This window comes from Polypterus senegalus, chromosome 5 (genome assembly GCF_016835505.1).
Source record: "Polypterus senegalus isolate Bchr_013 chromosome 5, ASM1683550v1, whole genome shotgun sequence".
Taxonomy (NCBI): Eukaryota; Metazoa; Chordata; class Cladistia; order Polypteriformes; family Polypteridae; genus Polypterus; species Polypterus senegalus.
The window spans coordinates 65,849,451-65,866,370 of record NC_053158.1 but is presented as its reverse complement, the minus strand read 5'-3'; the positions used below and the strand labels follow the sequence as shown (position 1 = coordinate 65,866,370).

At 37.6% G+C, this 16,920-nt stretch overlaps 1 protein-coding gene across 1 annotated transcript in view; it reads right to left on the bottom strand.

The window, feature by feature from the left end:
* The window catches only part of rbbp8 (retinoblastoma binding protein 8), a 43,139-nt gene that overhangs the window by 20,886 nt on the left and 5,333 nt on the right, over positions 1 to 16,920 (bottom strand). Inside the window, exons 4-5 of the mRNA XM_039754730.1 lie at positions 11,051 to 11,184; positions 9,668 to 10,316 (exon numbers count right to left, since the gene is read on the bottom strand). Coding sequence (XP_039610664.1) covers positions 9,668 to 10,316; positions 11,051 to 11,184 — 783 coding nt within the window. The remainder of the gene's footprint in view (positions 1 to 9,667; positions 10,317 to 11,050; positions 11,185 to 16,920) is intronic.

The window sequence follows — 16,920 nt, the reverse complement described above, 5'->3', positions numbered from 1 at the left end:
AGACACTCTTCAGAGAGGTGTATTGTTTTCTCCCCCGTAAATCTAGCGTTTAAGAAGTGCCCACAAGTTCTCGAGAGGGTTTAGGTCAGATGAGGAAGGGGGGCCATGTCATTATTCCTTCATCTTTAAGGCCTTTACTGGCTGGCCACGCAGTGGAGAACTTCGATGCAAGTGATGGAGCATTGGCCTGCCTAAAAATCATGGTCTTTTTCCTGTATCACTGTTTGAAGAAAGTGTCTTCGAAAAACTGGCAGTAGGTTTGGGAGTTGATTTTGAGTTCATCTTCAAGCCAAAAAGGTCAAACTAGCTCATCTTTAAAAATACCAGCTCATACCAGTACCCCACCTCCACGTTGGAGTGGAGCTCTGTGCCATTACTGATCCACAGGTCCATCCATCTGGTCCATCAAGAGTCACTCTAATCTCATCGGTCCATAAAACCTTTGAAAAAAATCTGTCTTCAGATATTTCTTGGCCCAGTTTTGACGTTTCAACTTATGTTTCTTGTCCAGTGGTGGTTGGGTTTCAGCCCTCCTTACCTTGGCCATGTCTTTGAGCACTGAACACCTTGTACTTCTGGGCACTCCAGGTAGGTTGCAGCTCTGGAATATGAAAGTACTGGAGGATAATGGGTTCCTGGTAGCTTCACGTTTGATTCTTCTCAAATCTTTGGCAGCTAATTTGCATCTTTTGTTCTCAACACGTTTCTTGCGACCCTATTGACTATTTGCAACAAAATGTTTGATGGTTCTGTGATCACACACCAATATCTTAGCAATTCCAAAAGTGCTGCATCCCTCTGAAAGACTTTTTACAATTTTTTACTTTTCAGAGTCAGTTAAATCTCTTTTTTGGCCCATTTTGCCTGAGGAAAACTAGCTGCCTAATAATTCTGCACACCTTGATATAGGGTGTTGATCTCCTTAGGCCACACCCTCCCTCATTACACAAATACACATCACCTGACGTGCTTAAATCCAATAAGCATTCAAGTTAATACAGCTTGGAGTTGGAATATACGCATTAAAAATGATGATATGGTCAAAATACTCACTTGCCTAATAATTCTGCACTCCCTGTATATATACATATCCATACATATATATACACACACACACATACATACATACATACATACACACACACACACACACATACATACATACACACACACACACATACATACACACACACACACACACATATATATATATATATATATATATATATATATATATATATACTGCTTAAAAGAATTAAAGGAACACTTTTTAATCAGAGTATAGCATAAAGTCAATGAAACTTATGGGATATTAATCTGGTCAGTTAAGTAGCAGAGGGGGTTGTTAATCAGTTTCAGCTGCTGTGGTGTTAATGAAATTAACAACAGATGCACTAGAGGGGCAACAATGAGATGACCCCCAAAACAGAAATAACAGGTGGAGGCCACTGACATTTTTCCCTCCTCATCTTTTCTGACTGTTTCTTCACTAGTTTTGCATTTGGCTACAGTCAGTGTCACTACTGGTAGCATGAGGCGATACCTGGACCCTACAGAGGTTGCACATGTAGTCCAACTTCTCCAGGATGGCACATCAATACGTGTCATTGCCAGAAGGTTTGCTGTGTCTCCCTGCACAGTCTCCTAGGAGATTCTAGGAGACAAGCAGTTACTCTAGGAGAGCTAGAGAGGGCCATAGAAGGTCCATAACCCATCAGCAGGACCAGTATCTGCTCCTTTGGGCAAGGAGGAACAGGATGAGCACTGCCAGAGCCCTACAAAATGACCTCCAGCAGGCCACTGGTGTGAATGTCTCAGACCAAACAACCAGAAAGACTTCATGAGGGTGACCCAAGGGCCCCATGTCCTCTAATGGGCCCTGAGCTCACTGCCCAGCAGCATGCAGCTCGATTGGCATTCGCCATAGAATACCAGAATTGGCAGATGCACCACTGGTGCCCTGTGCTTTTTACAGATGAGAGCAGGTTCACCCTGAGCACGTGACAGAAGTGAAAGGGTCTGGAGAAGCCATGGAGAACATTATGCTGCCTGTAACATCATTCAGCATGAGCAGTTTGGTGGTGGGTTAATGATTTTCTGGGGAGGCATATCCATGAAGGGTCACACAGACCGCTACAGGCTTGACAAAGGCACCTAGGCTGCCATTACGTATCAGGATGAAATCCTTGGACCCATTGTCAGACCCTATGCTGGTACAGTGGCTCCTGGTGCACGACAATTCCTGGCCTCATGTGGTGAGAGTATGCAGGCAGTTCCTGGAGGATGAAGGAATTGATACCATTGACTGGCCACCACACTTTCATGACCTAAATCCAACAGAACACCTCTGGGACATTATGTTTTGGCCCATCCAATGCCACCAGGTTGCACCTCAGACTACCCAGGAGCTCAGTGATGCCCTGGTCCAGATCTGGGAGGAGATCCCCCACAACACCATCTGTCATCTCATTAGAAGCATGCACCGATGTTGTCAGGCATGTATACAAGAACACAGGGGCCATACAAAGTGCTGCGTACAATTTTGAGTTGCTGTTATTAAATTTTGGCAAAATGGACTAGCCTGCCACATAATTTTTTCACTCTGATTTTTGGGGCGTCTTTGAATTCAGGGCTCTGTAGGTTGATCATTTTCATTTCCATCAAACGATGTGGCATCCTTTCGTTCCTAACACATTACCCAGTCTATATCAGTATAGATATCCAGCAGGATTTCTTTTTCCCCATTGAGATCTGATGTGTTTTCAAGGTGTTCCTTTAATTTTTTTGAGCAGTTTTATATACACACACACACACACACACACACACACACATATATATATACAAACCGGATTCCAAAAAAGTTGGGATACTATACAAATCGTGAATAAAAACTGAATGCAATGATGTGGAGGTGCCAACTTCTAATATTTTATTCAGAATAGAACATAAATCACGGAACAAAAGTTTAAACTGAGAAAATGTATCATTTTAAGGGAAAAATATGTTGATTCAGAATTTCATGGTGTCAACAAATCCCAAAAAAGTTGGGACAAGGCCATTTTCACCACTGTGTGGCATCTCCCCTTCTTCTTACAACACTCAACAGACGTCTGGGGACCGAGGAGACCAGTTTCTCAAGTTTAGAAATAGGAATGCTCTCCCATTCTTGTCTAATACAGGCCTCTAACTGTTCAATCGTCTTGGGCCTTCTTTGTCGCACCTTCCTCTTTATGATGCGCCAAATGTTCTCTATAGGTGAAAGATCTGGACTGCAGACTGGCCATTTCAGTACCGGATCCTTCTCCACGCAGCCATGATGTTGTGATTGATGCAGAATGTGGTCTGGCATTATCTTGTTGAAAATGCAGGGTCTTCCCTGAAAGAGATGACGTCTGGATGGGAGCATATGTTGTTCTAGAACCTGAATATATTTTTCTGCATTGATGGTGCCTTTCCAGACATGCAAGCTGCCCATGCCACATGCACTCATGCAACCCCATACCATCAGAGATGCAGGCTTCTGAACTGAGCGTTGATAACAACTTGGGTTGTCCTTGTCCTCTTTGGTCCGGATGACATGGCGTCCCAGATTTCCAAAAAGAACTTGAATCGTGACTCGTCTGACCACAGAACAGTCTTCCATTTTGCCACACTCCATTTTAAATGATCCCTGGCCCAGTGACAACGCCTGAGCTTGTGGATCTTGCTTAGAAATGGCTTCTTCTTTGCACTGTAGAGTTTCAGCTGGCAACGGCGGATGGCACGGTGGATTGTGTTCACTGACAATGGTTTCTGGAAGTATTCCTGAGCCCATTCTGTGATTTCCTTTACAGTAGCATTCCTGTTTGTGGTGCAGTGTCGTTTAAGGGCCGGAGATCACGGGCATCCAGTATGGTTTTACGGCCTTGACCCTTACGCACAGAGATTGTTCCAGATTCTCTGAATCTTGGATGATGTTATGCACAGTTGATGATGATAGATGCAAAGTCTTTGCAATTTTTGCTGGGTAACACCTTTCTGATATTGCTCCACTATCTTTCTGCGCAACATTGTGGGAATTGGTGATCCTCTACCCATCTTGGCTTCTGAGAGACACTGCCACTCTGAGAAGCTCTTTTATACCCAATCATGTTGCCAATTGACCTAATTAGTGTTTATTGGTCTTCCAGCTCTTCGTTATGCTCAAATTTACTTTTTCCAGCCTCTTATTGCTACTTGTCCCAACTTTTTGGGATTTGTTGACACCGTGAAATTTTGAATCAACATATTTTTCCTTTAAAATGATACATTTACTCGGATTAAGCGTTTGATCTGTCATCTACGTTCTATTACAAATAAAATATTGACATTTGCCATCTCCACATCATTGCATTCAGTTTTTATTCACAATTTGTTTAGTGTCCCAACTTTTTGGAATCGGTTTGTATATATATATATATATATATATATATATATATATATATATATATATATATATATACATATACACACACACACATATATACAGTCTTTGGGGTGCGAGCAACTGTTGCTGGGGGTGCCAGAATCCATGAAGGAAGAAAAATGAAAAACATTATTTGTACAAAATCTTAATTTATTTATCCATTCCTAAATAATTAAATGGGCAGGCTATTTCGTATCAGTGCAATACGCTGTTTGTTAAAACGGATGACTCCCGCTCTTACGTGCAAGTCTGCCTGGATATTATGAACTATCGTTTCTGTTCAAGTTCTATTTAAATTTTAAATAGAAGGAATTTTTATTTAGTCGACAGAATATTATTCCGGAATAAATCAACTCAAACCTTAAATAACTTATAATATTTTGCTCTCCATAAAAATATATCCTGTCTAAATTATACAAGTTAGAAATAAAGTAAACGTTAAAAGAACAAACATTCAAATTTCTTTACTCTTATGTAATTTTATATAAAAATAAACTTAAATTTTAAATATCCCAAAAGATTTTGCTCTCCATAAAAATATATCCTGTCAAAATTATACAAATTCAAATATGAACATGGTGCATAACAAAACCTGGAAATATAAATAAAATTTGTTCTTTTCAGCAATAACAAATCAAATCATTCAGTTGTCTTTGCTCATATGTCATTTTATCAGAGCTGGACGCATCTTTTTTGGCAACAAGTTCGTTTATGTTTGGTGTGAGGTTCTGTGTTGTGGAGATTCTCAGGATGGACTGCAGGTGCTCATCAGTGAGGCGACTCCTGTGTGCTGTTTTGTTAGTCTTCATGACTGAGAAGAGCTTCTCACACAGATATGTGCTACCAAACATGCACAAGGTTCGAGCCGCATGTAGACGGAGCTGGAGCATTTCTGCGGGAATGGAGTGAATAAACTGTGCGGGCCTGCAGTATCGTACTTTGCCTTCAGTGTGCCATTACACTGCAGCTCAATCACCTCCATCTGAATCTGCACAGGTGCAGTTTCCACATCGACGGCAAATGGGTTGAAACAACTCAAAATTCTTTTTTTGTTCTTCAAAGTCACCAAAGCGCCGTGCGAACTAAGTACGCTCAGTTTATCAGCAAAGTGCGATTTGGGAACACCGTTGTGCCGACTTGGTTCAACATTACTTGGCAACAGGGAAAGTGGGGCAAGTTGCACTGGTGCATTTGTGTCTCCCATAAAAGTAGCTTCACTTGAAATCACTTTGTGATTTTGCACGGTAAAAACGTCTGCTGAAGTGTCAGATTCTTCTTTAACTCTTCTGCTTTCTGTATCTTGTGCATTGCATTCAGGTCTTTCATGTTATCTTGATGTTTTGTCTCATAGTGCCGTCTTAGATTAAATTCTGTAATTACAGCCACATTAGCTCCACAAATGAGACACACGGGTTTACCGGCAATGTCAGTAAACATATACTCAGCCTCCCATCGGTTTTAAAGGCTCTATGTTCAGAATCACCTTTTCTCTTGGCATCGTGTGGGCTAGCTTGCAATAACTTGCAGCATCATAAGCTAGACTTGATTAACGTAAGTGTTACAAGGCAGCTGAAGCGCTGCATTATGGGATCTGTAGTTTATTGTGTTACCAGCGCTTCATATCCCGGGCCATTAATAACAATAATACAGTATATAAAATGATCTCGGGCGGATATAATTACGCCGGGCGGATGTGGCCCGTGGGCCTTGAGTTTGACACATATGGACTAAATAGAACTTGAAAAGATATATTTTTCAATGTGATCGCAATTCAGATCGAGTTGGCGCACTACAGTACATCGAGCCAGCGTGCTATTGTGGTTTTGCCTGCGTGCCTCAATAAGTTACCCTCCCTCGCTCTTACTTTTTACCGTTCATCTAATGAATACACTGAGTATAGCTTTACCAAAACAATCATTGATCGCAAATAAAGTATCCATTATTCATAAAGCTTCAATTGGTGATATGTCTTTCTGCGTTAACGCATATTTTTTCATACGTCTCAAACCAAGGGGATGCGAGGTAAAATGAATAAATGCGCGTACATACTCAGTGCATCCCTCTCGGGAATCGAACCTCGACGTCACTAGAGGCGAAGCCTCTACTATTGCCCGGCGTGTGGTTTATCTATTTGGCGTAGCAGTGTAATTGGTTTTGTTCAGCACTCTTTGGAACTGTTGCTTTTTGTCTGCGCACTGCGTCAGTTCACGTGAGCCGCTGAATATGGTTTTATATGTCACTTGCTCGCTTCTAATTGTTTCGCTGCTTTCTTATTTATATAATGCATGTTTTCTTAAGCGCTTTTGGAGCTCTTCCTGGTTTTCTGCGTACTGTGATTACGTGGGAGGCGTGATGATGTCACACGAAACTCCGCCCCCCACGGCTTTCGAGCTCAACTCCATTACAGTAAATGGAGAAAAATAGCTTCTAGTTATGACCATTATGCGTAGAATTTCGAAATGAAACCTGCCCAACTTTTGTAAGGAAGCTGTAAGGAATGAGCCTGCCAAATTTCAGCCTTCTACCTACACGGCAAGTTGGAGAATTAGTGATGAGTCAGTGAGTCAGTCAGTGAGGGCTTTGCTTTTTATTAGCATAGATCCCACATATGTCACACCACATACAGTGAAAGACTCAATACCTTTGGATAGCTGAGTCTGAGATGTTTTCTGTAATGTATAGTTGTCAATGACTTGCCGCTTGTACTACATGTTACAGCTGTATGTATGCATGCATGCATGTGACAGCTAACCTTTATGCATCTTAATGCCAAAATGAGTCTGTAAGACTGCATGGAGAGACCTTCATAAGACCTGAAGTTTGTACTAGGTGAATGTCTCCTTCAAAAAATACAGATGAGTTACAGAATGCTAGTGATACAGAATATAAAGACCTTGAGTCCTAGTTTTAACGGAACTGAGAACGGCATGTTTACTGAAGGACTTGGTGTTATGCTTGCTTGTTTGTTTTGTTTTTTCTAAGTACTACTTACAGTATAACTTTGAAACGTTATAATGTGCACCTTTACATTTCAAGCATCATGGGTTCAATTACCATATCTGGACAGTGTCTACTGCAAGTTCTTTCTGTGATAGGTTTCTAAGCAGTACTCTTGTTCACAGTGTAATTCTCTATCCCGCAAACAACTCCTCCCTATGGAGGACTATTTCGGACAAAATTAAATAAATAAATAAATAAATGCGCAAATAAATAAATGTATCATGAAATGAAGCCTTAATAAATAAATGTATCATGAAATGAGAGCATAAATAAATAAATGTGTCACGAAATATGTTTTTCGTTGCTTATTTATTTATTTCATTTTGTCCGTAACATTCCTGCAAACCGTCATGAAATACGATTGAAATAAAACTGTCACTTTCACTCGTCAAAGTTGAGAGGGTGGGTTCTAACACACCCTCTAGTTACTGATTGGTGAATCGATAGCACAAGAATTAATTATAAAAATGCTTACTACTGCCAATGAAATGGATTCTGGCGAAGATATTACGTATTTCAGAGAGAGAATTGAAGATTTATCGGAAGAAATTACAATGTTGGCGGCCCTTTTAGACTCCGATATAGATTAAACTATCTTTGAAGTTATCGAAGAACAGGTGGAACGGACTCTACTACACTCCAGTTCAGGTGATGCAGTACCCTGCTCTGGATGTCCATCCATTGACATTCCAGCTGAGTCAATAGAACACCTTCTGTTATGCGGTTTAAAAGTACGACAGATTGCAGATCTATATGGTGTATTGCAGAAGACGATCACAAGGCGAATGACCCAGTTTGATATACGGTAAGCTGCAACGGCTGTATTAGTTTAGGTACTTTGACATGGAATGCCCAATGCAGCTCCAACTAATATTTTGAACTGAACAACTTCGCCACTGATCAGAGCTGTAGAGTTGTTTGAAAAAGTAGCTGCGAATATGCACCTGACTTTATACTCGTAAAACAAGGGTCAAATACTCAGTTTTTGACTCAAGCAACGAAAAACATATTTCATGACACATTTATTTATTTATGCTCACATTTCACAGTACTTTTATTTATTTACGCATTTATTTATTTAATTTTGTCCGAAATATTCCTCCATACCTCCCACCAAATGGCAATAGTTGCTGCAATACTTTTTTTATCCTATTTCTAATCGTGCTCGCTTTAAAATAAGGGTTTTCTGTGTCTACTGGTAAAGAGAAAATGTTTCAAGGACTGGCAAGAAAAATAATATTGAAAGTAAAAGTTTGGATAATTATGTATTTATAAGTACTTTGTTACAAATTGTTTACTTGTTGAGAGTTATAATTGTGTGTGTTTGTGCGTAGAAAAAAAAAAATTAAAACTACAATTGCAATACTTGTTTTGAGAGATTATGTGCAAGAGGTTGTTTCCAAAAAGCGGAACAGCTTGTGCCTAAAAGTATAACTTTGCAGTGCTATGGGATATAACATCTAAACTTTATATAATGATAGCTCACATACTGGAGCACAGAAGAAAATGGATTCCAGGGTTGTGCATCATAAGTCATGATGATTACGATTATGTACTGTAAAATCCAGTTTTCTAGAGAGAAATCCCTAAACCACAGACATTTTTTTATTTAATTTAGCTGATGTTGTTTAAGCTTTTTTTATCATATAAATGGTTTCTTTTTAAAAATTTGGAGTGTTGTACTCACTACTCTTCAGCCATTTGTAGCTACTTTATTACATAAGCAGAATAGCAGGCATTTATTTTTAGGTATGTAATTTAGACGCAGTAATGCCAAAAAACATTGAGTGCATTATTATATTAAAGCGTTAAATATTATAAATATATTAAATATTAATTGTACAAATATTATTATAAATATAATCTCACAGCCCAAGGTTATGCTTTGCAATTTTACTTAGATGCCAAGGAGGTACAGTATCTGAAATAAATCTTACTTCACATAATGCTCTTTGCGCCATATATTTCAGTATTGCAGTAATATAATATTTGCACAATGTACATCTGGGATATAAGTAGTCAATGCTACTTTCATATTTGATGTCAAAAATGAAAAAAGTATTATAAAGCAAGTTTTATTTCTGATAAAAAAACTATAATTGTCATAGAAACACATGGGTGGGTAATGAATTTTGTAGTTACCTATAATCACTAACGGTAATGGAAATTAATTTTATTAAAAATTATCTAGTACATAGACACACAAACATCCAAACATCCTACCTTGATGTCAACATGGTCCCCTTCTGTATCTATCTTAATTGGAGCCTTCGGCTTTTTGAAGTTGGGTAGATTAACTTTTTCCTTGAGATTTACATCTTGACCATCATGTGCATGTGATCTCCTTGCTGCTTCTTCTAAGTGACTATTCTCTGTGGAGTTTTTACTTGAAAAATCACTGACACCACAGTGTTTTTGTGCAGAGGAATCCACCTTCACTGAGGCTTTCAATACATCAAGCAATGTAGCTTGCTTTAGCCACTCACGGTTTTCTCTATTTTCTTGTGGTCTTTCACCAGCAAGATAGTCTGACAAATCCAAAGGCTTATCAAATGCATCTTCTTCACCATTTACCAAATCTTTACAGTTTCTGCTAAGCAGACTGTCATCTTCACTTTTCTTTTTTTCCCCATTATATTTTGTTCCTTGACCACTATTGCCTCCCACATTTAAAGGTGCAAGAGAAACAGTATCTTCTGTTTTTGTCCTCAGACGACCATAACCTGATACATTTTGAACATGTTGCCCAAGAACAGATGAAGACTCAGTTTCACCTAAAACAGGCAAATATTTACCAGCCCTGGCTGGCCCACCAAACACAGGAGAGATCCTTTCTTGAGTGAGCAGGTCTTTGTTTTTTGTACTAGTCAACCTGTTATACAAGGCAAAAGCAAATGATCGTTTTAAGACATTTTAATGTTTAAGTTCTGGTAAGGTAGATACAAATTGCTTGAGTTACATTAAAAAAGTTAGGATATGTATTAAATATGGCAAGAATGACCTTAATCATTTGGAAAAATACATTGATTAATGTCAAAAATAAACAAAGCATGGGAAGAATGGTAATTTATATTAGCTTCATAAAAGCTAACATGTTGTTACATCATTCAATACTGCAGAATGAAAAAAAGTATGTATTTTTAGTAGACTCTATCCTCTCCAGCCTTCTAACACCATTAAATGTTTATACTATAAATATGCAATGTTTTAATCCCCATACTAAATAGAATTTACAGTTGAAGAAATGGCTAACTAAACTTGAAAATTTTCCTATGTCAATGCATTTTTCAAGAGAAGAAAAAAAAAACTATTTTACTAAGAGCAAAGGTTAGATTAAATTGTATTAACAATGTTATAATTTAAAAAAATGACTAAAAGGCTTAACTGAGCAATGAGTAGGTGTGTGTGTGTGCAATAAGTTAATAAAATATGAGAGGTGCTAAATATTTGTATAATGAAGGCATACACACTCAGTTCATCATACAGTAATGTCAGTATACTAAATTCACAGGAAACACAAACATCATACCAAAAGACAAAGATTACAGTAACACATTTAATGCTCAACTGAAGACAATTCTGAGTGTAAAGAGAAAACATACATACCTATGACCTATTTCCTTTAGCAGCACTGAATCAGTGGAGAGTGGTCTTTTGGAGTCACATTCTTGTTTAACACAATACTTCTGAATCAAAGTTAAGTCATCATTTCTACATAGGTTTACCACACTCCGAGATTCCTAATAAAGAAAAGAAAATAACATTGGAAGATATATACACAATGACTAGAATAAGATTAAATGAGGGGTATATTTAGAGGCCTGTGACAACCCCGACCAGCCACAATATATATGTTGTGGGTGAGGTCTATGAAAAAGATTTCAGCATTCCAATGAATGAGTGATCAAAATAAAAAAAATTAATAATAATACATCACTCAGTTTAGATAACAGAAGCAGTTACTACATCTAGGGCTGGACTATATGGACTTAAATTGATATTGTGATTCTTTTGAACTAAAATGTAATGTTTCTATATATGTTTTCAAGACGCCTTAAAAGATTGAAGATCAGCACAATTTAGTCATATATACATGCACATTTCTAAATACAGCGCAAAACCAAGCATATTTTGTCACAATAACAATATGAGATACTAGCCAAGGAAATAGCTTGTTTTTTTTTTCTCCCAAAATATAACAATTTCATGAATAGCTGTGCCTTAAAGAAATATTTAGCTCAAATAACACGTTTTTGAACATTTTTGTTTGATATTTCTTCTAATTATATTTGAGTTTCCATTGTATCTACTGCTTTCAACACCTTAAATACTTTGCTAGCAATTATGTCTGTCAGTCAGTAGAGATTGCTGTAGTGCTCTCTCTCTCTCTCTCTCTCTCTCTCCATTTGCCAGTTTATATAAGGAAAGACCAAGCTTTTGATTCATTACCACGCTAGTCACAGATCATAATACATGTACAGATGTACTGTATATTATACATATACTGTTATGATGTACATCCTTTGTAATGGATCCAAATTATCTATATGCATATACAGGTTTTTTCTTGTGTGTAACAGTCTATATGATGAGTTCAGGTGTTTACTTTATGACATTCACCAGCACAATAAGTCCTATATTAAAATATTGTAAGTAATTAGTAAGTTCAATTCACTTACTAAACAGAAAATACAAGATCAAACTAAAAATAAAAAGGCCCATAATGCAGTTAACCCCATAACAGATACACAAATAATTTAATAAGGTATACTTTTATTCAACACAGGTCAGAGTGTGAGTGAAATGGATGGATGACGGCATGGACATCTCACTTTTTGTGTTAACTACTGGTTAGTGCCGTACTACCTGACCATTAACAAAGTATAAGGATTTTTAAGCAGGAGGAAGTGTGATTTGCAAAACATTAAAGTACTGCACCTGTTGTCTTCTTTCACCTACTGTGTGTTCGCTCCTGCAGTATGCAACAGAACAGTGGTTACTTAATGAAATTTTGCTTAGCATGGAACTGTTTTGGTGGGGAGACAGAAGTGCACATTCAGGTACCACACATGCTTAGATGATCTCTTCATATGCAATAATGTGTTTTGACTTTAGATGCTATACTGCTTGATCTGTCATCTCAGGTAAAACTGAACAATTTGCAAACAATAGAGCTAAACCTCATCTGCTCTAAACTCTACCTATTCAGATCCCCTCTCCATGTTTTCCTCACGCTCATCACCACCAGGCAACATGGGCGGAGATGACATACACATGTTTGAAAGAGTGCTAGAGATTTTGGTTTTTTTTTTGATGTCCAGAAGTAGTAGTTATACATCGTAATACTGGTTTTTCTTAAAAAAATGTACTGCCCAAGTCTAACTACATTTTTTTTTTAAAGAACTCTGCCTTCCTAAGTGGTAATTATAACAACTGTAAACTGGCTAAATATAACAAAAATTGTTAAACGAGGGAAGTTTTGTAAGAAGCTTAACAATTAAATAAGGCCAGAATTTTACTTATAAAACTTTTCATGGATTCGAGCATGGATGTATATGTACGACAAAAACAATAACCAAAAAAAAAACAAAAAACGAAAATGTGTAAAAAAAAAACCCATAAATAAACAAATAAAATCTGGTGTAAGCACATTTGTATGCAATTTACCCTATAGAGATCATAATCATCTAGTAAATGTGCGCAGGTGAACAACACTGCCTGGTTGTCACCCTGAAACAACCAGATATGGACCATGGCTAATCAACCTCATACATATGCAATTCCAATGCTCTTACCTCATGCATTCAGCCATTACGTACAGCACCATCAACAGGTTTTCTGCCAACACCACATGTGTTGACCCAGGGCACTGCTCTCATTTTGGCATCAGAGATGACTTGTGTGTTAATGAAATGTCACTGTTTATGGTTAACAAATGTGGTTTCATTCTCACCAGGTGCCCTTATTGCAATACGAGGGCATTAAATTGTCTGGATTACATTAGAAAATCAGATACTGCTGCAGACTGCCTTTTATGTTGAACTGTACAGCCATACTATACAGATACTAAATGCAGCTCCTTATCAGTGGATGTATGGCCATCTCCCTCTAATAGATACCTGTTATTAGAAATTTTGGGCAGCCTACCTTTCTAATACTGGGTCCAATACAGCACATAGTTCAAAGAGAATGGCTCCAGGAAGCCTAAATTGTCTCATAAGCTAGTCACCAACATTGGGGGAAAAAAACCATGCAGGTCCCTAAAAGCTCATTATCCTTGAATTTGACCATTTGCATACCATTTAAACAGTGCCAAACAAACCATGTTGTGTCAAACTATTAGGCTATGAATAGGCTATAAGGCACAATATTTATTAACTTTCTGTAGGCAGGGAGTGAATAATACCTACTGTATATTTTCATTTAATGCAATTACAGTGATCCCTCGCTATATCGCGCTTCGACTTTCGTGGCTTCAGTCCATCGCGAATTTTAAATGTAAGCATATCTAAATATATATCACAGATTTTTCACTGGTTCACGGATTTCTGCGGACAATGGGTCTTTTAATTTATGCTACATGCTTCCTCAGTTGGTTTGCCCAGTTGATTTCATACAAGGGACGCTATTGGCAGATGGCTGAGAAGCTACCCAATCAGAGCACGTAATACATATTAAATAAAATTCCTCAATGATATACGATTTGCTTCCCGCGCGGTGCTTGATTGCTTTTCTCTGTCTCTCTCACTCTCTCTGACTTTCTCTGCGCCTGACAGAGCGGGTGAGAGCAGAAGGGGTGTTTGCACAGAGGCTGTTTGTCTAGAGGATACGGAAGCTCCTCTAAAAAATGCAGCTTTATCGCGGTGCTTCTGCATACTTAAAATCCCAAATGCACATACTGATTTTTTGATTGTTTGCTTTTCTCTCGCTCTCTCTGACATTTGCTGCTCCTGGCACACATTCTTTGAAGAGGAGGATATGTTTGCATTCTTTTAATTGTGAGAAACTGTCATCTCTGTCTTGTCATGGAGCACAGTTTAAACTTTTGACTAAAGGGTGTTATTTCGTAACTAGAGGGCTCTAATAATGTTAACAGTGTGGGAGAGTTTATAAGGGCTTTAAATATATAAAAATAACCATACAAACATATGGTTTCTACTTTGCAGATTTTCTGGAACGCAACCCCCACAATCGAGGAGGGATTACTGTACTAAAAAAAAGTGATTTCTTTGGTTTCAATCACTGAATAGTGACGAGAGGAAGCAGATATATACTGATGAAAACCAAAAACATTCTTCAGTGAAGAACAGCATTGGCCCTCTTCAAAGGCAAAAAAAAAAATCTATACCTCTTATTTATCACATTTGAACTGTAATATTTGTCACAACAAAGCACATACAGTAATAACAACAGCTTGGTGATATAAATCATCATGTGTATATGTGTCATCACTTAGCTGGTTAAGCTGCATTTCTCTACTTTATTAAGGATGTCATCATTTCCCATTTCTCTGAATTGCTGCGTACAGGTGGGTCAGAGTTCCAGCAAATATACAAAAGTTCTCCAGTCAAGTTTTCTTTTAGAAATCTCAGTTTTTCATGGAAGGTATTACAAAACTTGCACATTTACGAAAAAGAAAACACTTGAATTGAGTATATAAGTTTTATAAAATTGGTCAGTTTGTGAAAAGAAAAAAAAATCATTCTGCATATTTATACTCTAAAAATTAAGAGCTATACAAGTGTATTAAGGATTAAAAAAACATAGCTTTGTCAGTATGCAGCAATTCTCCTTTAACTCTGAAATTTACTGTGTATAAAAGAAGGACTAGTTTTAAATTAAAAATGGAAGCAAAGTTGCTATACTTAGACAACATGCCTCTTAACTGGCCCAGATGTTCAACATATCCTTACACAGCTCATACACTGTACTGTTCCATTTTGTTGGAAAGAGTCCATTATCATAAACGACTGCAAGTCTACTAACAGCATCTAACTTGTGACATGTAGTTCTAACACCAGTAGTTAGGTGTTCAGAGTTGCTTACTCTGCCTTTTCTTAAAGCTTGTACTGTCCTTGGTATGAACATATACCAATGCCAATACTGACTAAACATGTCTGTATAATTTAGACCTTTGTTACACTTTTGCTGATGTTGTACTGCACACCTATTTGCAGAGTTGCATTCTGCAGTTGTACTCTTGAACATTTATTTTTCTATGATGTGTTCCTGCTCTGAAAGTGAACATTTTAATACACTGTGTATTGTTTGACATCAAAGCTTTCTGTGTAGTAGTTTAAATTTGTTTCTGGCAATGTCACCTACTAGCTGCATAAGTTTCCATACATAGGAAAATAATTTTTTTTTTGTGAAAAACCATTTTTATTTATATAATATGCTGTACATGACTGCCACTGTTTTGAAAACACATTTCAATACATGACCGCCACTGCTTTGGGGGAATTTGAAGGCCATGGTGTAGCAGGAAAAAATATGAAACAAAAATCATCTTAGGGAACGTATCACCAACACCATTACAAGCATAACTCCAGCTGTGCTAATTCGTGTTCATCAGCAGTGGCAGTCATGTAGAGCATATTATACATACACATATACATTTATCTAACCTGATTGGTATGCAAAAGTGGCAGCTGGTGTTTAATGAGATGCTGTAAGTAAAATGAATATTTGAAGAAAGAGAGCCTTGGTTTATTTCATGGTCTTAGCTGCCATCTAGTGGATAAAACCAAACATCCACTTACATTTTTTAAATCTGGAAAAAAAACACACATTTGAAAAGGTCCTTCGGAGGTAATAAACCGTATTAGTGAAATGCACATTAATTTAAACAGTGTATGCAGTGCATAGACTATTTGGGGACTGCTGCTATTTATTATGGTATTTTTGCATCATAATTTACAGAATTACAATGATTAGGCTTGAACTAATACGTGCTTGTGTCTGTGCATCACATAAGCTTAGGGAAAGCTTTCTTTGTGAATGTGCGCTGTGTGAAATTGATGCATTTGTTAACCCATCGAAATACATTACTCTTAACTTTAATTTTACTGTAATTATCACACACCTCTCAAGTTCTGAACTCTTGTAAGACATCAAGATTAGCAAGGGATAAACGCTTGGAAAGATTCAATAAGTTGCCTCCTTTGGCAAAACAAGCCTTGTAACACTGTTTGCAAGTAGGCACTGTAATATCTCCAGGTTCAGTTTTTTTCATTACAGTATAATCAAAGAATTGCCATATCTCGTTTAGACAGCTGCTTATCAATTAAATTGGAATGACTGGCATTATCAACCTTTTCCATCTCTTTATTGTAAAATGAGTTGATGGGTATGTAATAAAGCTCAGCTAGTGTTATTTGGCTTTCTGCTACTTACACATGCAGCACTGTTTGTAGAGAATCAGGATGCCTACTCCGTGCTGTCAATTCCTTTGTTAAAGGCACAGCACGTACATT